Genomic DNA, 19,090 nt, shown 5'->3' on the forward strand with positions numbered 1-19,090 from the left:
GAACAAAATCCTTGAGGACAGGAAAGATACTTAAGAATAACTAAACTTTAGTTTTTTATGTCATTGTGGCCTAATTTGAAACTATTATCATTCCAAGCAGTTTAGTTTTGCAAGTAATGTAATTGTTTTCTCTGATGCATGAGCATATATTTGCATAACAGACTTTCCAATTTTTCCGATATTTTTTAATGAAGCTTTGCAGTTCTTAAAAAGAGACACAATTTAGCAAGTTCTGCACTTGTGCTTGAAGCATCTTTTCATATTAGGCTTCATTTACAGTTTTACACATCTCTGCAACTGTCTTTCATATTTGATCATTTTGTGGCCTGTGAAGTGTATGTCGGTGCAGAGCACAATTTAAGAAAGGAATTTGGGCTATTAAAGTTGGGTGATTTTAAAAATAGATCTATTATGAAAAGAACCTAAATATTAACTTAAATTTGATTTATTAGATATTTAAACTTGAGGAGCTAATGCAGAATCTCTTATCCTCCAAAGTCCAATGATGTTCAATTATGACCCTCTTCGGTAATTCTTTATATTATGAAGCTGGCATCACTTTCTTTACTGGTTTAATGTCGCAAAATTAATTATCTATTAACCTTGGGTTCTCCAAAAGCTTGTATTATTCAAATGAAAATTATCTTGGCCCTTGGCCTTATCATTGATGCTTAGCGGCCTAATTGAAATATAAACCGATCCTACCAATAAATTCAACCTTATCACTAATACTAGGTTGACGATATGTGTTAAATTAATTCCTTTGTAATAAAAAATTGATAATTTGAAATTCGGATTAGATTGACCAGGTCAAAAGATTCAATTGGGATTTAGAGCCTAGCTCCATCCATGGACAATGGTTCAATAATTTTAGTTGCTAAACTATTTAAACAGTGATTTAATTGAATAAACCACATCCAATAACGGCTCAAAGAATATGTTGATTTCAATATGATTTTGTGATTTTTTGTTAGCAATGGTCGGAACTTGTTTATTGCTTTGGCAAGATACCAGCCGACCGCATAACCATTACAATGGTTATGGCTGGATCGAGAGAACTTTGGATTAGACACTTGACCAAGTCAAGCCTGACATAATTAAAACTAGAAATTTATTCACGTCCAGTCCAGTATTCCCAATTGGCATATTAACAAAGGAAGTGACAACCGAAACTGAGACAAATAGGCATTATTAACAAATAATTAATAAAAATTATTCTACCACTGCAAAATTTCCAAGAAAACCGTCCACCGTTGATACATTTTGACTCTAAACAAACGAGTAGTGAAGCTCACTCTATTTGACAGTGTTAATAATTCTATCTGTATGGTTTTATATTAAAGGAGAAAAGGAATTCAATTGAAAACACCAAACTGATAATTATCCATTTTATGATAGAACTAATATGATGCACTATAATATAATATAATCGGTTTGATATATTTTGACACACAACATTTTTTACATTACAATTGTATTCAATTCAAATTATGAATAGTCAATTGAAATGTAATCTATTTGGCAAATTCCCCAATCTAGTCTGGTTTCTGATTTAGGGACGGGTAACGCTGTGAACAATTGACCAAAAACGGTGCCGAGATTATTGGACCATTTGAATTAATCTAAACTAAACATTAATATGAACAAGTTAGCTCCATTCTTACGCTGCAATATTATTTTCAAAATTTTGCATTTTTTACCCTTTATTAATATTTATTCGTTAGAAATATCGAAGACACTATGGTCATAATATTCAAATACCAGGGATATTTAAGTCAGACGAAAAGTCTAAACAGTGGCATGTCGTAAATGCTTGCCTTTAATTGGCACATTCTAGTACTTTGCTCAGTGATGACCATTTCCCCAAACTTTTACACGTGGCCACTTGCCAAGGAAAGTTCTTAAACAAAACGGCTCCTTCTTTGTCGCTTTGTGCAGTCCACACCATACCAGCCGTTGGATAGGATCACAATCAGTAACCGGCAAACTGTCAACCCCGAACCATAGTTATATACTAACCATAGTTAACTTATGGCACATCACCCTCCTTTCTTCATGTTAATTACCATCTGCCCTTCTCTTTCGATTCTATAAATTCAGCTTTCGAGACTCGCTAGGTTTGCCAAACTAGATAGCCCCAGGGGCCTTTCGGGAGAAAAAAAAAACCTAAAGTCTTCTCTCTCTCTCTCTCTCTCCTCTCTTTTTCTAATTTATTTTTCGGCAAAAGGAAATATTTCAAAAATGCCTACCTCATCAACTAGAAGATCAAGCGGTCCAGTTCTGCGATCACTGTCGCCTTCCGGTAGATTCTGTACATCGCAAACTGCGAACTCTTACCTTTCATCATCGTCTTCGTCTTTTGCTTCTTCAACGAGTTCGAGCTTTTCTTCTCATTCGTCGACTTTCTTTCGTCATGACGACGACGACGACCACCACCACCACCATCACAGTCATCACAGATCTGCCTCTCCTACACGTGTCAATCTCAATACGAATGCTTCACTTTCTTCGTCAGCTGTTCGTTTCTCGATTGAAAGATCTATTTCTCCTAACAGATCGATTTCTGTTGCGCAGAAAAATAATCCGATCTCCTTTCAGAAAAGAACTTGTATGTGTTCACCTACGACTCACCCTGGCTCGTTCCGCTGTAGTCTGCATAAAAACACTGGCGTCAACCATCACGGTCAAAGTAACGGATCTATGTCCTATGCCCCTAATCGTTTGAATATGAGAAGATCGGCTATGACAAACTCGCTGGTGAGGATCGGTGGTGTCGAAGGAGAGTTGATGAGGAGATCGTTGAGAGATTTGATTCGTCCTTCTTCGCATCATCAGAAGAGACGTGAGGGGTTCCAGCCAAGGCCTAGTCGACTTTCGATCATGTCCAAAGCTGACAACCTTTGAGTCTCATCACAGGTTGTTTCTCGATTTTGATATCTTTCATCTCCAATTCTGTCAATTCAAATTAACGTGGTGTGGAGCTGACGGATGATTCGAAGCGGTGGCTGAGTCAATTCGAGTGAGGAAGTTCTCCGGGACTGAGTCAATCAGGCGGAGTTTGCGTATGCTGCGAGATTGAATCCCTAGATTTTTGTCGGGACACATAGATTGACCCATTGTATATACTCATTTGCTATGGAAGGAGATATTCGGACATTAAATTTTACCAGCAAAAAATTAAACTCATAATTAATACGCTAATCTTAAAATTAATTTGAAAATTATAATTAATTCCAACCCAAACATGCCGAGAATATTGCTTTTGTGACGTTCCATACGTCGTTTATGTTTGCAGTGTCCGTCCGGGTATCCGTTAACCGTGCTGTTCAACGTTGACGGTGTCGGCCGCCGTTTCTTTTTACCTGGAACGTTACTCGTGCAGTTGGTTTCGCCGTTATCCTTCACCGTGTTGCTTGCTTCGTCCTCGGTGCTAGGTACATTTTTTATTCCATTATTTTTCTTTTATAATTAACATTTATTTATTTTATTTTCTTATTTTAATCGGTTAGCTGTGGCGGGTGGAGAAGTATCGTGGCGTTGAATTCGGACCTAGAAAATTTGGACTTTGGAAAAATTCTTTTAAGGACTTGAAATAAAATACATAGTTATATTGCCACCAGGCTCCCCGCGTCAAGCACAACTGGATTTCGAACTGGACAGAAAAACAATGAGGACCCACTTTAGGACTATTTCAAGGAATTCGATACAAGGGACGAGCCAGCCAGAGCTAGCTGGCTCTATAGAGTAGAAATAAATATTTCCAAAATAATGTTACTTCAAGATTGAAGAGCGTAAGCTGGGAAATCTACTGTTTGACCGAATGCGAATTTAGAGTTTAGACATATAGGAAAATTATGCAAGCGGTTGAAAGACTTAAATCGGAAGATTTTACGTGATTCAAAAGTTGCAACCAACATGAAAAGGATAGCATGTTATGTGGGGTTCACATGAAGTGTTTGAGCGGATGAATGCACAGTGAAGAATGCCGAAATAAACCTCACTCTCAAAGAGAATGGCATTTTACTATTGATTTGGTTATCACAAGCTTTGATTATTTTTATACCCGATCATGGTGACTTGTGAAATATTCAATTTGAATTTGAGTTTAAAATGAAAGTTATAGAAAAAAGAATTCTTGCTTAGGAGTCATTGAGCCATCAAACTTCAACTAACTTAAAATTTTAATTTTAATTTAATTTGTTTGGTCCAAAAATCGATTTGAATGTAGCCAGCCCAATTCAAATCCACCCCTTTCAATAACTCCAAGATATTGTATCGGCAATATGCCCCACGGAGTGCAAGCCACGTTTTTGTAGATTCTTCTTTCATCCCTGGCATTTATTTTCTTTCCTCCACTCGGTAGGTTTAACTTCCAAGCTAACTTGTATTATTTATTCCTTTATCTTCAATTTTCAAAGAATCATTTTCTTACTTTTTTTTTTTTCCCTTTTCAAATTTCATTTTATATTAATAAAATGAGATATGGAGTGGATACGAATCAAAACATAAAAGTTTCATCAATTTATTGTAATGATGAATCAAACTAATAGCTTGTTATATGAGTTTTAAAACAGAAAAAATAAAAATAAAAACAAAAACTCTAGTAGGCTTGTGAAAAAGGTCTTTACAACCACTACATCACAATGACGGTGGCCCATGAAACAAATTCTCATAGATAAAAGACATGTAAATCCGATAATAAAGTCTTATTTTAGTTCGTATGATATAGTAAAGTTATTGAGATATATATAGTTTTTTATTTGTATAATATAATATAAATATATTATAAAATATTAATAATTATGGTGTAAACTATAATCCAAAATGTTTCAGTAAGAAGGAATAATGCTGATTTGATTCGACTCACCATAACATATGGCCTATGAGAATGTTGTAACGTTCAAATGTGAGTGTGTCTCATCGAAAGCTTCTAAGACAAGTTTACCAGTGGTGCCGACATATTTCTTGTTTTGTATTTCAAACTTGCTTTTTGTGGTTATGGAATTCAACAAAGGGACAGACGAGTTTGCGAGCAAGCTTGACATAGCATTGGACAATAAAATGTCATTATTTAGGATTGCATGTGGGCATGTGAGTCGTGGACCAAGCTTGTATAATTTGATGAATATGTGGCAGTGGTACTCTCAAGAGATAAGGATGGAAGTTGAGCCTTGAGGTTAACCCAAATTTGTCGGTTGGATAACGTAGTTGTTACTGTTTCAAGAAAAAAATTCCAAGTGGTGATGGGAGCGTTTTTAAAGATAAAAATTTGGAGGGGGAGTAAATTATTAGTTTTTACTATTTAGAAAAGAAAAATATAATAATTTTTATATTTTTTTAATATTATTAATAAAATGATAGTTTTATTTCGTGTATAATAAAAATTTGTTATTTTAATTGATTAATGAGTAAGATTTTAGATTTTTAAAATTTTTTAAATGTAATTTTGGAATCGTGAATAGGAAATAGTCCTTTGGCCCCTCTTCTTTTTTTTTTTTTCCGTTTGGAATCTATTGGTGTAGCATACTTCATGCAAAGGACGGTTGGTATGAGCATGATAAAGCTAAAAAGAGAAGATACGCCGCCGTTTCCTGACTGAAACTAAACAGCAATTCAAGAACAGAACGTTTTCGTTTCTCCGCACTTCCAATCTCCATTGAATCTCATCATGATTTTTCTCGGAAGATCTGCAACGTCCCTCACGTAACTGTCTCTAATCCAACGTCTCCAAATACGCTACTTGTCCGTCCCGCCACAATATCCATCCTCTTCACTGCCTCTAATCAAAGCCGTAAACAGTGACAAAGATCATGGTTCTCGGATGAGATGGTTAGCCGGTATCACAATTGGCTCTAGCCTGGGAACTGGTCTTACGCTTGTAATTCAGAATTTACGAAGCAGTTATTGACTTTCTCTGACTGTTCAACGTCAACGATGAAAGATGAATCCACGGAGGATCATGATCTCGGTTCTCTCAGTAGTTCCTTATCTCGCAAACTTCCACTTCCTGATTAGAGCTCTGCCTTTCTCTTCGGAGGTGATCATAATTAATTAATAATGTAAAAAAAATTAAAGAAATGAAAATTGTATATATTAAGTGTTGATTATTTTGGATGATTTGATTGCAGAGGCATACAGGCGAAAGGTTTTCTTCAATTATGAAAAGCGAATGAGGCTGCGAAGTCCTCCAGGGAAGGTAATTTCATTTTAGTGTTTATGAAACTCCTCAAGTTCTGACTTCACATGGCGATTTAAAGTTTTTGTTGATAGTATTCGATGTGTTTGCTTGAATCAATGGAAACTTTAAACAAAAGAAAAAACGAAGGGAGTAGTGCTACACTTATGAATGAAATATACAAATTGGCTTGAACTGCCATTGTTGTTACCGGTTGTTCTGGTTATATCTATATACTGTTGGTTCATAAGTGTAGTCTTTGTGCTTTATTTATTTATTTATTTTTTGGGTGTGGGTTTTCATTACTATGATGATTGTTCTTCAGGTAAATTATATGATTGTGGATTGTGAGATTGGTTTTAGAGCGTGAGGCAGGCAGAGTTCAGTGTCTTGCTTCTTTTATTATGAGATACATGTTAAATCTATGCTCATTTTTTTTTTTTTTTTGTGTGTGTGGTAGACTTGGTTATGAAACACTAGAGGTTTAGGATGTTGGTGTTGATTTTTCATTTAGAAATTCGGCTGACTAATGGAGACACTGTGTAATCATTGACCGAAGGTCTTTGAGCTCTTTGCAGTATGATCAGTGGAAGGAGAATTACTTATGACACCAGCAGATTTAATGAGGGCAGTTGTTACTGTTTTTCCTTCATCTGAATCAAACATTATCAGAGATGGATATTTACAAGGGGAAAGGAGTCCAGGGGATTTACGTTGTGCTCCTTCAAAATTTTTCATGCTTATTGATTTGAATAATGATGGACTTACATCATTCAAAGAGTAAGTTGCCACTTTAGTAGATCATGTTGTGGAGCAAATATTGAGATCCCTTCTGTATAAGTCTCCTTTTTGAGTTTTAATTTTGTTTTATATTCTTGGAACAGGTACATCTTTTGTGTAACACTACTTAGCATACCAGAATCAAGCTTTTCTGTGGCCTTCAAGATGTTTGACATTGACAACAATGTGTTTGTTTCCACAAAAATCTACCATCAGAAATTAATCTCCATATTTCTTTAATATACATTTGCTGATTTATTTTGTAGATTCATATGTCATATCATATAAAAGAGCAGGCTTTAACTTGTTATCGATAAGGTGACAAGGCCTTAATTGTATTTTCTCCATTGACTTGGTAGAATGGAAAATTCTTTTTTGATTCTTTACTCCATCTGTAAAGTACTGTTTATGGCCTATCAGTATTCATATTTTCATTGATTTTCTCCTCCTTTGCTATTCTCTTCTCTTGAATATTTTTCTTTGATTCCTGTTATTTGTTACAGCCAGAGTGGATGAATGAATGCAACTACCAGTTTTGTTTTTGAAACTTAGGAAATCATCTTGTTGTACCTGTAGATGCATGAATATATGTGTCACCATCCATTGTAAATGAAATAACTATATTCACTCCACTCATATGATGCATTTAGGAATTGAAATACATTCTTTCTTGAACTGCTGGTATTACTGCAAAATGCATAACCACTTTGGGATAGCTGTAGTTTAATAATCATTAATGCACTCTCTAGCTTACTGCCTTTTCCCTTTTTTGTGTTTATTCCCTTTTTTGTTATCATTAATATGCAGGGAGATTAATAAGGAAGAATTTAAGAAAGTAATGGCTTTGATGCGAGCACATAACAGACAAATGGCTCTCCACAGGGAAGGACTTTGTATTGGGCTAAAGGTTAATGTTCTGTGGAAAATGGAGGTTTGATAGAACTTTTTTTTTGGGGTAAAAATGGAGATGGACGTCTTAAACATGATAAATTTGTTGAATTTATGAGAGATTTGCATTATGAAGTAAGCTTTGTTCCCTCTTCTTTCTTTCTTGTTGTGGAACTTGTCCAAATTATGATACTTTTTAAAATTTTTTTAACCATCTGCCGTACCGAACCTCAAAATTTAATGTTATATTTATCTATCAAATTGCGACTGATTTTTGTGTTGTAGTTCAAAGAATAATTCATTCTATATTGTAGATGCTGGTATTGGAATTTGCTCATTATGATTATAAATAACGAGGAACCATATCAGCTGAGGACTTTGCATTGTCTATGGTTGCTTCGGCGGATATGGGCAACATAAACAATTTGCTTAATCCTGTTGACGGATTAAAGAGCGAGCGTCATCTTAGAGAAAGACGCATTACATTTGATGAGTTCAAAATTTTAGCAGAGCCAAGGAGAAAGTTGCAGCCTTTTTCTTTGGCCCTCTCTAGTTACCGGGAAGTAAATGGCCTCTTGTCACAGAAGGACTTCCAACGAGCTGCATCCCATGCAAGACACTAGTTAGATCACTACTTATTACTTTGTTTCTCTTTCTGAGTTCCTAATTGTTTTAAAAAATTTAAGAAACGAATAAAATTAGGCCAAACGACTATTTTCCACCCAAACTATGTTGAATTCTCAAAGTTTTTCCTATTAATTTTGAAAATACTATTTACCCACCAATGAGCTGTTAAACTTAATTGAGTCCGTTGGTCATATTATTCCCCTCCCCCCCCCCCCCCCCCCAAACCCTAAAAACTAACACTTTCCCCTTAACCCAAGTTTTTAAAAACTGCATTTTTCCCCTTAGGGTTTCCAAACTTTAGATCCAAATTTTCCGACGACGACGAACGATCTCCAAGCACCTACTCTCCCTCTCCGACGACCCCTTCTTCTGGTTGTACACTTCCAACGCTCCTAGGCGTCGTCGTTGACGAAAACGACGCGTCTTTGTCTACGACGAAGCCTAGGAGGGGAAGACGTCGCACAGTCGGAAAGAGAAGATGCCGAGGAGGAAGAGATGTCGCCTGGAGATCGTCGGTAGTTGCTGGAAAATTCAATCCAAAAGTTTGAGAATTCAGGGGGGGGGGGAATGTAGTTTTTAAAAACTCGGGTTGGGGGGAAAGTGTTAGTTTTTAGGGTTTAAGGGATTAAATTTAAGTTTATTTTTAATATTACAGATAAAATGACAATTTTACCCTTGAATCCGTCAACCAGACGTTTTTTTTAACAACTCATGCATAAATAAATGAGTTTTCCAAAGTTAATGAGCAAGAATTTACAAAAAAAACATACCTTGGATGGGAAATAGTCCTTTGGCCATAAAATTATTATAAATATTTCAGAGATCCCGTGTATAGTGACCGCTCTGTAGCAATATTACAATTAAAGAATCTGTTTGAAATTTCAGATAATAAAACTCTGTGCGTTTGGATACTAATAATAATAATATATCACTATGTTATTAGATAATTTTAAATTAATAATAAATTAATATTTAATTATATAATAATATATTATTATTATTAATATTCATTATAAACGCATATAGTAATACTTAATTTCATATACCAGTAGTTTCAGGTTATTTTGACTGAGTGGTCTTGTGCTGATATCAGGTCCGACAATGTGATGGAGATCATTTTCCATGTGCTCGACACAAATTGTGATGGAAATGCGCAGAAGAGTTTGTTAGAGTTTTTCACAAACCGTAAAAAGGATATTGCTCAATTTGTTGAGATCGGAATCATGGGATTTTTATTTTGCTGTGTAAACCGTGCAAATAACTGCTACCTTGGACGATTGCTATGTTAATCCATATGTTCTGCGTGCGTACAGTAAAATTATATGTATAAACAACAAATATTAATGTGTTGTGAAAACGAATTATTATATAATTAAATTTTACTTTATAAATCTTTGAAATCTATGTCCAAACTTTGCTTAAATCTACATTTTTCTAAAAACCCCAATTTAAATTATAAAGTAAAATTCACATCGGTATTAATACAAAAATTAATACGTATTATTATTAAATATAATTTTATTATATTCTATAAATGCTTTTGCTATCTGCACCATAACCTTCAATACATGTAAACATCTGTTAACAAAAAATCTAGGTGATGTCTTTGAAAAGTTTGGTTGCTCCACCTTTTTTAAATTCCCTTCTAGTTAACAAGACCAACTTGATACTGATTCAAATTTGAAAAAAAAAATAGTTCAAGATCGATTTGAGATTAATGATCTGAAGTTTAAACTCGATTTGAAAACAATTTATAATGGATTCAATTCTAAGTATATGTAGAAAAATTACTAGCTAATTTGTCCCAACTACCATATTATTAGGTGAAATGATTATTATTTTTTTTTTTCAAATTCTAAATTGTCTAAATAAGTTAATTAAAAAAATGTTTATATATATAGTATTATTCATAAAATAACCCTCACAAAGCTGAAAAGGAAGATCCTAAGTTCAATTATCAGTATCAATATATAAACAGGGAATCTGCAATGTTATTAATGCAAATGCAAAGAGTAAATTAGACACTCAATTCAAAGGACATTAATTTGCTTAATGTTACCGTACAAGTAAATCCACATGGTTTCATACAGCTTCAGCTTCAAGCATCTACCCTCGCTGCAGCAGATGCATAACTTACACTGCTGTCTCTCGTACTTTTGCATTGGCTTGATTGCTCGTATCGAAGGAATTTGATTTTTATCTTTGTTGAGCAGTGCCTTAACATCTGAAAACATTGAATGAAAATTTAGTAAAAAGTTGGGAAAATCAATTGATCTTGGTGATTATGAAATATCTCAAATAGAACTAATCCATACACTACTAAGCAAGGTTTAATTTTCCCCACAACAATTTACAACTACGAATGAAGCATAGATACAAAAGAGAATCTTTTCTAAAGGAGTTGGATATTTGGCTGAAGGCCAAAAAGATTCTATGACAAGACCTTCTTGTAAATTCCAAGAGAAGTTAAGGCACTTACGTGGAGAAAGACACTAATTGGATGGCGTCCACAAATTGTGCTGTCATACTCCAATAAATACTGTTTGAATGCATCTGGATCTCCTGTTTCTATTATATCCATGCCCATTTTGTCCAATGCCTCGATAGATTTGTGTATGGCCCCATATTTCTTGTCATAGTGCATATAGTTGAACCTAAAACCAAGGGCATAAACTAGATTCTGTGAAAGAATCAAGTTTTGACTAAACACTCCATGGATACATTGTGTGAATAACCAATTTGCATAAACCTCATGTTATATATCCATCCAAAGATTATGGATTCTTCAAATATATAAGATCACTCGCTCTTTTGTTGGTTGCTAAACAAAAGAAAATGCTAAGATTCATAGAGTACAGAGGACTCTTGTTAACCAAGTATTTTTCTTCTTTTGAAACAGTAGCTCCCATGTAATTTTAAAAAGGTTAACATTTAATAGAGCAATGCAACATTAAATGTAAGAAATGGTCTGTGTCATGTACTGGTAATAGGACTACAGAACAGTTCTGATTACAAGAAAACTTGATCCCAATCTACATGTTTATATCAATTTTACATGTGGGCACAAGGTGAATCTGAAGGTGAGATCTAAAAGAGTAAAATAACCTCCCACTAAGATACATAGGTATATAATACAGATATCTAGGAAGGTAAAGAAAATAATTTAAATGTCAATTTAACAACAAAGAATTAATGTTATAGCAGATTTGTGAATGGAACATACCGGGAACCCCAGTGACAAAAATCTGAGGATATGGAGAAGAAATTACTTGGATCATCCACATATTTGGCTAACAACCTTCCATACATTGCTTCATTTTCAACATTCAGAGCACCAACAAGAATGGGCACAACTTTTACTGGGTACCTACGTTCGTATTAACAAAGTCATCCACAGAAGGGGCAAAAAACTAAAAAGGAATGTCAACAGAAATTAACAATAACACATTAATTACCCCTCAAATAGTTTTGCAAGATATGGCAAGTGCATTTCCATGCTATGTTCAGCTTCATCAACACGAATATCCATCAATTCAAACTTCCCTGTAGCTTTTAGCTCCTCATTGACTGAGATTCAAAAATAAATGTCTGTCAATATTGTCTAAAAAAGACTAATTAGGACATGCAGATGTTAGATAGGTAGGAATAAAAATGATGATACCTTGCAAATCAATAGGTAGGTCACCTAAAGGAGTCCTGTAAACCGTGGCTGTAGAAAGAGCACACTTTGATGTGTAATAGTGATGAGATGGTCCAAGAAGAAATACCTGGGAACTGAAATTGTAAATATTTGCACATATTAGCACAAAACCCGGCAGCTAAACTAAATAGACAATTTTGTAAAGAATTGGTCAACTGACAGACAAGTACTATACTAGAGCATGTTCATCTCACGTTAGAACTGCAAGCATGTACCAGATGACGGTTTGTTAGAACCTATGTTTAGTAAACAAAGTGTGAGTAGAAGATTAACAAGAAAAATACGCACATGTTAGTTGGGTCTATGTTTCCAAATGCATAGGCAGCAGCACGACCTGAATATGAGTAACCTGCATGTCTACACTCCGAATTCAACACCCAAAAAAAAAAAAAAAAAAAAAGAGAGAGAGATAAACAAGATAATCCTGCTGCACTACATTTAATTACTTTGATGCTTTAAGAGAAAACAGAATAAAAGTCCATATCAACTTACGGAGCAATCACGGCTCTTACATCTGAAGATTTGGGCAGCCCAGCTTCCCTAAGCCAACCATCAAGCTCTTCTCCTAATCTTTTAGCTGAAAAAGAGACAGAAAAGAATAATAAAAATTACATTGATTGCTAACATTGAATCAGCATTTTGCAAATGAACCTGAGAGGATTGGAGATGCAAGTCTCTGATTTTCTTCAAGAAGATGATTTACAATTCTAAATCTATGCTTCAAAACACAGCCTTAATCTATTCCTAATCTTTAGGACAAAAAAATTAAGTCAAAGTAGAGAATTACATTACCAAAGTATTCTTTTCACCAACAAAACAAGTCAGTGTCAAGTATGATGCAATTGAGTAAAGTGTGAACCAATGCTGTCGTAGCAGTGCACAGCTAATAAAATTAATTGCAAATGAAACATTGTTTGTGATATTAAACAGAAAGATTTCATTTTCTTCCGTTGTTTTAACTTTTACCTCCATCCCAAACTATTCAACAACAGTAAAAACTTCTTCCACAACATGCCAACATCAATTGTCTGTTTTACCTTCTGTTATACCAGGAAAAAAAATCATTTTTCCATCACAGGTAACTTTAACTACTTATTTTCCTCGTAAAATAAAGTTACACAGTAATTCTTTTAATTATAAAACTATATATGTAAAAAAATATGTTTAGTTCTTCATTCAATTCAAAATCACTCAAATCAGGTATTAACATATGTATAAGTTAGTAATCATAGTATATTTTTCATTTAATAGTTTCTGTTCCTCAATTTCCAGAACAATCACAAAAGTGTTCATCGTCAACTGAAATCCTTAACTAAGAAATCAGAACGACAGGCTTTAAGTAGAGAATCTAGTTCGAAATTGAAGTGAGTGTATGACTTGAAGACTTACAATTATCGGTATACCATGAGCCTGCATGCGATGCTCTTCTAACTTTCTCCATTCCGATCAAAACAAACCGAACCCTAATTTTGAAGAAGGAGAAGATTGAGATTACTCAAGAATGTGCTTTTGCTTTTTCTCCGCTCTTCTTCTCTATAAATAATACAACGAATAGGCACTTTTTAGATTCTGCTTCCAACCTCCTCCAAGCCGTCAATATGGTGATAGGGATATCCTGCATCTCACATACATTACTATTCGTGCATATGACCTCTGCATCTGCCACGTTGCAACCATTGTTCATCAATTTCACTTCTCTTTGTGCATGAATATGGAGGTGGCTTGATTGGGTTACCTTTTTTGAGTTTTGCTTAGTTCGAATTTTATCCTTATTGGACTAAACAAAAACTTTTAATATCTATATATTTTAATTTTGTGTAAACAAATTGGTTTCTAATTTGAATATTACAATTTTAAAACATGCAAAAATTAAAATTATTTCAGAGTATAAAAACATGTCACCAATTCGCCTAGCCCGGTCCGGTATAAAAACATTGAAAGATAGGTATGCCATCAATTGAATATGAAAAAGTTACACAGCCGGCTAATATCATACATAGCCTTCAAGGTTAAGTTGAAATTGATGAAGCCATAATTGTCTTCCTTCCAGCCCAAGTCCTCTGACCTGCCGGCGTAAAACACAATACATAAATGGCCACCAGCTTTATTTCTGAGTATGCAACTGAATTCAATATCAAACTGTTCAAAATTTCCCATCAAAATGAATCCATGAAACAATTACACTGCCATACAACACCCAAAAATTGTTACAATCTAAAATAAATTATGGACCAATCAAATCTTATACCCACCATCTCAACTTCTCAAACAATTCAAATCATATATATTCTACATCAATACTCAAAAACTATGAAAAACCAACCAATTACACTGTAAATGAATTCCCTCCCCCCAAAAAAATATTGGGGATAGAATAAAATTGACATGAACGGCCTTACAGCCAGTCACAAACTCATTTCTATAAAACTGACACTTGGCTCGCTGCTCCCAAAACATCGAGCTTGACATAGATTGTCTTGAAGAAAAATAAACACCTGAAATCAAGAGCAAAGACCAAAGGGTTACACTCAATTCAATCAACATGTAACTTATATGTTCAACCAAAAGGGAACAAACAAGTGAGCAGTTCCTTTAGCACAGACTACTTGTATAAATATCACAGAAACTCTAACCTAGAGTCAAATTTGTTCACACAGCTCTGTAAAATCACTACTGAGAAACATGTGAACTACAAACTAATTGTTATCAAAAACCCCAATCCAGTAATTCCATAGTCGACGGAAACATGCCTTTTGTTATGGATGAGCTTTCAGAAATTTTAATATATGCTTCATATAAACCTAACATATAGTAGTATGTTACTGTTTGATGTTACATCAGCCATAATGCCTCATCACCATTGGTAAGACAACTGTCAAAAAGTTAAAAAAGACAAGGTAATGGAGAAATCCTATCATTCAACAAGAGTAATGATAGACATAGTCTTACCTATATAAGATTCAAACAATGTAGCTCTTGAAAAATGAACGAAAAAAATAGCAGCATTTATTTAATGCCCTTAAAAGAATAGCCAACCAAAAGCCAAAAGTTTCACATATTTTCCAACATATAATGAAGTCTAGGAGCCCGTCGACGAAACAGTGGCTCTAGTCGGAAAGATGGAACACCAATCTGCCACCTCTTAGCATCATACATCTCATTCCATGCCTGCACTATCTCATCTATTTTGAAGCCTAAACCTGAAAAATTCGGACAGTGGTTAGATGTTTCAACTTACGGAGCTTTCAAAAGTTGAAGATGAAAACAATTCGAATAAGTAACATGAATGTAAAAGTATTTTGTTTACCTTCCAGTGCATCTTGATTAGAGCAATGGTTCTTTATCATGACAGCTACATCTGTTGGAGAAGCTCCAGCAAGTTCAAACTTTTCAACCGCAACCTCCAAACATTCTTCCCAAGTTGGAAGCTCTATCCTATACTCAACAACAGATCGCTCATACAATAAGGTACCCCACAATAGATATATCTGTGAACTCATATTTGTAGCCAGCTCTGCAGCTTCTTCTGGAGATGCATCTTTAAGCAATCCATCCAACCCCAATTTCTGCAACTCATCTTTATATTTGTCAAATTTGGATAGACCATTCAGACGCTGCTCCTCCATCTCCTCCCACATCAGCATGCCCTTCTCCATGCTGTCCTCAGCCTTGTTATAAAGCTCCAGGACCTCCTGGGAAGGCCCACTCTCTAAATTAATCTTGCTCCCAATTGCATGGTACCAGCAAAGCTTTGCTTGCTCAAACTGTTGTAGCCCAAGAGCAAGAAGTCCTTCATAGAAGTCTGGTTTGATCTTCAGAGCTTCTTCATACCTGATTCCTGCCTTAATGTACTCATTTTTGGCCCACTCATATGCAGTGTTAGCCAACACAAGTATGGATTCTCGAGTAGCATCTTCTGGGAAAAAGATCCGTCTCCTTGCCTTCGACATGTGAACATTTCCCCAATTGAACAATGCAAGCGCTGCCATCTCTTGGAACTTATCAGCAGCAATTTCAAAAAGTTCCTGAGATTCTTCATCTGTTGCAGCATCCTCCATTGCCTCAGAATATAACTTCATTCCAAGTTCATGAAGATCCAAATAGGCATCAGAATCAAACCCCACATGGTTTTTAAACAGTCGGGCGAACTGAATAATCCAATCCTCTATGCAAGTCAAACCTTTTTTATCCTCTACAACTGTCTCCACCTCCCCATTCTCAACAACATTAATTGGTTCCTGTTTACTGTCAGGCATCTCTTCCTGGTTTCCCATGCACTCATAAGCAGGTTCTTGATCAGGACTAACTTCAGAGATATACAATCTAAGAGAAACATGTGAATCACTCAAAAGTTCAGCATATCTCAGCTCATCAGTAGTGGTAATTGTGACCAAATCACCCTCCTGATCCTTATATTTCACAAGAACACCCTTCAAGCTTGGAAACCTATCCTGCACTATGTCCCTCACCAATCTAATGCTGCAATTCACTGGCAACTGTGCCCACCTTATATCATCCCCAAACACCAATTTCACCGTCTTAATAATCACTTTTTCTTCCTTACTAACAGCTTTTGTCACCTCAACCTCTTCCTCTACAACTTTACGAATAATCTTTTTATCCTTAGCATCACTCACTTTCTTATCCTGAACCTTCACATCATTCTTACAAGCCACTTCTTCACCCCTGACATCACTAACCTTCTCCCCCATGATGGCCTTGTTATCCTTTTTCTTCTCCTCATTTTTACCACCCTTTTTCTTCTTTTTCAACTTTTCTTTCACCACTCTACGCAAACGAGAGGCACCTTGAATCTCCACACTATTATCCAAACCAATTTCTTTAACTTTCTCATCAATATCGATCCCCTTCTCAATCATACTCTTCTTAACACTTTCTAAAATCTCTAATGCAGACAAATTATTAGGTTCCATACTCAAAACATTATGAACATCCCTCAATGCAAAATCCAACCGATTCAATTCCTGATAACACTTAGCTCTCTTCAGCAAAGCTTTACTATACTTAGGTGAAACCTCTAAAGCCAAATTACACTCATTAATTGCACGTGGGTACTCGCCCAATCCCATTTGAATATAACAAGCAGCCATATTACTTCTCAAATAAGCAACATCAATATGATTTTTAGGCAACAGTTTAAGAGCTTTTTCAAACTTTAACATGGCGCCTTCATGGTCACGTTTTTGAAAGAGGTTGTTACCTTCTTCTTTAAGCTCCTGTGACATGCTTATGAACATCGCCGTGTCTTCATCAAAAGCTTTTGAGCTGGGTCGGTCCGTCATCGTTCTGGTTAACTTAGCCTTGGTGTCACCGTGTTTCGGTGTGGATACTGAACCCGTCTCTTGATTCTTCTTCTTCCCAGTTGGCTTACCCATAATTGATTTTTACAAATTTAATTTTAATTTAAAAGTAAAACACCCGGTTGAATTACAGAAACCCTATATTGATTAAAGGAAACGAAGAGATTAGGGGGGAAAATGGAATACGAGGAGGACAAACAGAACAGACATTTCTTTAGGGTTTCGTTGAAGTCAAATTTCCCTGAGATATGCTAAACCGCCATCACTATCGATGGAAGCGCGTGAGAAGCTAATATTATTTTATTTATTCATATTCTTATTGAGGAAGAAAGTGGGTGGTGGGAGCGTTTCTATCGCAGACAGAGCTGGCAATTTTGATTTTCCAACCTTGGCGATCCCATCCTGTGTTTAAGTAATCCTCGATCATGGGTATCACTGCCCTGGAATATTCCACATGTTTTCTTTCATATAATATAGGGGAAAGGACTATTTCTCACCTATTGTTTAACCCTATCTCAAAAGCATATTCACACTAGATGAAAAACTTAAACACTCATCTATCTCTAAATTGCCATTAAATTTTTTATTAAATAGAGAGATAAAATCGTCATTTTACTGTTTACGTTCCAGTGATATAATTTTATCATATTTTTTCTATCCGATTTTAAAAGTTAAACTTTACCCCCATCCCTAAACTTTGAAAAGAGACTTTCACCCCCTCCCCCAAATCCCTAATTTTTTTTTTACTTTCCCTCTAGCCACCGGCGACGACCTGGCTTGAGGGAGAGTGACAAGCGCTCGTCCATTCTCTGGACGACGCTTGTCCCTTCTCTGGACGACGAAACGTCGTCCAAAGATCTAAACGACGCTTCGTCGTCCAAAGATCTGGACAACGATTCATCCAAAATGGACATTGGACGACGCTTCGTCGTCCATTCTGGATGACGAGCGTCGTCTAGATCTGGACGATGCTTTGTCGTCCAGATGACGACGCTCCTCATCCAGATCTGGACGACGCTAGTCCTTCTTGGATGACGATCGTCGTCCAGAGGTGGTCGACCTCTGGACGAAAACTTCTCCGCCGTTGTCGGAAAAAGTGGCTGCATTCACCTCTGGACGAAAACTTCTCCGTCGTTGCCGAAAAAAGTGGCTACATTTCAAGGGGGAAAAGTGAATTTTTTAAAACTTATTTAGGGGACAAATGTTAGTTTTTCAAATTAATGGAAGAAAAATGTGATAAAATTTTAATTATTTAATATTATTAATAAAATAATGAATTTGCCCCTTCATCTAATAGAAAATATGTGGGTGGATGCAAACAGATTAAACTTTGGATGAGTATTTAAGTTTTTCATCTTACGTGGGTTTGCTTTTGAGATAGGGTTAAACAATGGGTGGGAAATAGTCCTTTCCCCTATAATATAAGAATTAAAGTATATTGACTTAATAATGATATAGTGCATATTATTAATATGAATTAATATAAAAAATAAAAATTTTGATATATAATAAAATTTACAATTTGATTTCTTTAGTCTTGACACCAACTCAACCCAAGCAGCGGTTACTCAAATTTTAATCAAACAAAAAATAGATTGC

General features: G+C 35.4%; 4 protein-coding genes and 1 pseudogene across 5 annotated transcripts in view; 3 read left to right on the forward strand and 2 right to left on the reverse strand.

The window, feature by feature from the left end:
• Positions 1 to 1,069, forward strand: part of LOC123194233 (heparanase-like protein 3) — a 2,628-nt gene extending 1,559 nt beyond the window's left edge. Inside the window, exon 5 of the mRNA XM_044607386.1 lies at positions 975 to 1,069. Coding sequence (XP_044463321.1) covers positions 975 to 1,069 — 95 coding nt within the window. The remainder of the gene's footprint in view (positions 1 to 974) is intronic.
• Positions 1,070 to 2,123: 1,054 nt separating this feature from the next.
• On the forward strand, positions 2,124 to 3,161 carry LOC123195150 (uncharacterized serine-rich protein C215.13-like). Its single transcript, XM_044608777.1, has one exon. The coding sequence runs from the start codon at positions 2,242 to 2,244 to the stop codon at positions 2,902 to 2,904; it is 663 nt and encodes a 220-aa protein (XP_044464712.1). The 5' UTR covers positions 2,124 to 2,241; the 3' UTR covers positions 2,905 to 3,161.
• Positions 3,162 to 5,447: 2,286 nt separating this feature from the next.
• LOC123195148 lies at positions 5,448 to 9,777 on the forward strand (annotated as a pseudogene).
• Positions 9,778 to 10,441: 664 nt separating this feature from the next.
• Positions 10,442 to 13,750, reverse strand: LOC123195149 (protein MEMO1-like). 2 transcript variants are annotated; one of them, XM_044608775.1, is made up of 8 exons: positions 13,560 to 13,747; positions 12,663 to 12,747; positions 12,459 to 12,527; positions 12,132 to 12,244; positions 11,926 to 12,037; positions 11,694 to 11,837; positions 10,950 to 11,124; positions 10,442 to 10,694 (listed from the first exon to the last, which is right to left on the reverse strand). In XM_044608775.1, the coding sequence occupies exons 1-8, from the start codon at positions 13,609 to 13,611 to the stop codon at positions 10,569 to 10,571; spliced, it is 876 nt and encodes a 291-aa protein (XP_044464710.1). In that variant the 5' UTR covers positions 13,612 to 13,747; the 3' UTR covers positions 10,442 to 10,568. The 2 variants fall into 2 exon arrangements, with proteins under 2 accessions (XP_044464710.1, XP_044464711.1); XM_044608776.1 differs by lacking the exon at positions 12,459 to 12,527 and having other exon boundaries at positions 13,560 to 13,750.
• Positions 13,751 to 14,297: 547 nt separating this feature from the next.
• LOC123195147 (protein PHOX1-like) lies at positions 14,298 to 17,922 on the reverse strand. Its single transcript, XM_044608773.1, has 3 exons — positions 15,478 to 17,922; positions 15,120 to 15,370; positions 14,298 to 14,665 (listed from the first exon to the last, which is right to left on the reverse strand). Exons 1-2 carry the CDS (start codon positions 17,564 to 17,566, stop codon positions 15,222 to 15,224), a joined length of 2,238 nt encoding a protein of 745 aa, XP_044464708.1. The 5' UTR covers positions 17,567 to 17,922; the 3' UTR covers positions 14,298 to 14,665; positions 15,120 to 15,221.
• Positions 17,923 to 19,090: the final 1,168 nt, after the last annotated feature.

The sequence above is a fragment of the Mangifera indica genome, chromosome 13, assembly GCF_011075055.1.
Source record: "Mangifera indica cultivar Alphonso chromosome 13, CATAS_Mindica_2.1, whole genome shotgun sequence".
In the NCBI taxonomy this organism is placed as follows: domain Eukaryota; kingdom Viridiplantae; phylum Streptophyta; class Magnoliopsida; order Sapindales; family Anacardiaceae; genus Mangifera; species Mangifera indica.

Excerpts from the sequence above, each read along its gene's own strand:
- LOC123195150 (XM_044608777.1), top strand. The coding sequence starts at position 2,242 with ATGCCTACCTCATCAACTAGAAGATCAAGCGGTCCAGTTCTGCGATCA.
- LOC123195149 (XM_044608775.1), bottom strand. The coding sequence starts at position 13,611 with ATGGAGAAAGTTAGAAGAGCATCGCATGCAGGCTCATGGTATACCGAT. Across the intron at positions 12,245-12,458 it reads AACATAGACCCAACTAACAT|TTCCCAGGTATTTCTTCTTG; the intron begins GTGCGTATTTTT and ends TTACAATTTCAG. Across the intron at positions 12,038-12,131 it reads CCTACCTATTGATTTGCAAG|TCAATGAGGAGCTAAAAGCT; the intron begins GTATCATCATTT and ends TTTGAATCTCAG.
- LOC123195147 (XM_044608773.1), bottom strand. The coding sequence starts at position 17,566 with ATGGGTAAGCCAACTGGGAAGAAGAAGAATCAAGAGACGGGTTCAGTA. Across the intron at positions 15,371-15,477 it reads TAATCAAGATGCACTGGAAG|GTTTAGGCTTCAAAATAGAT; the intron begins GTAAACAAAATA and ends CGAATTTTTCAG.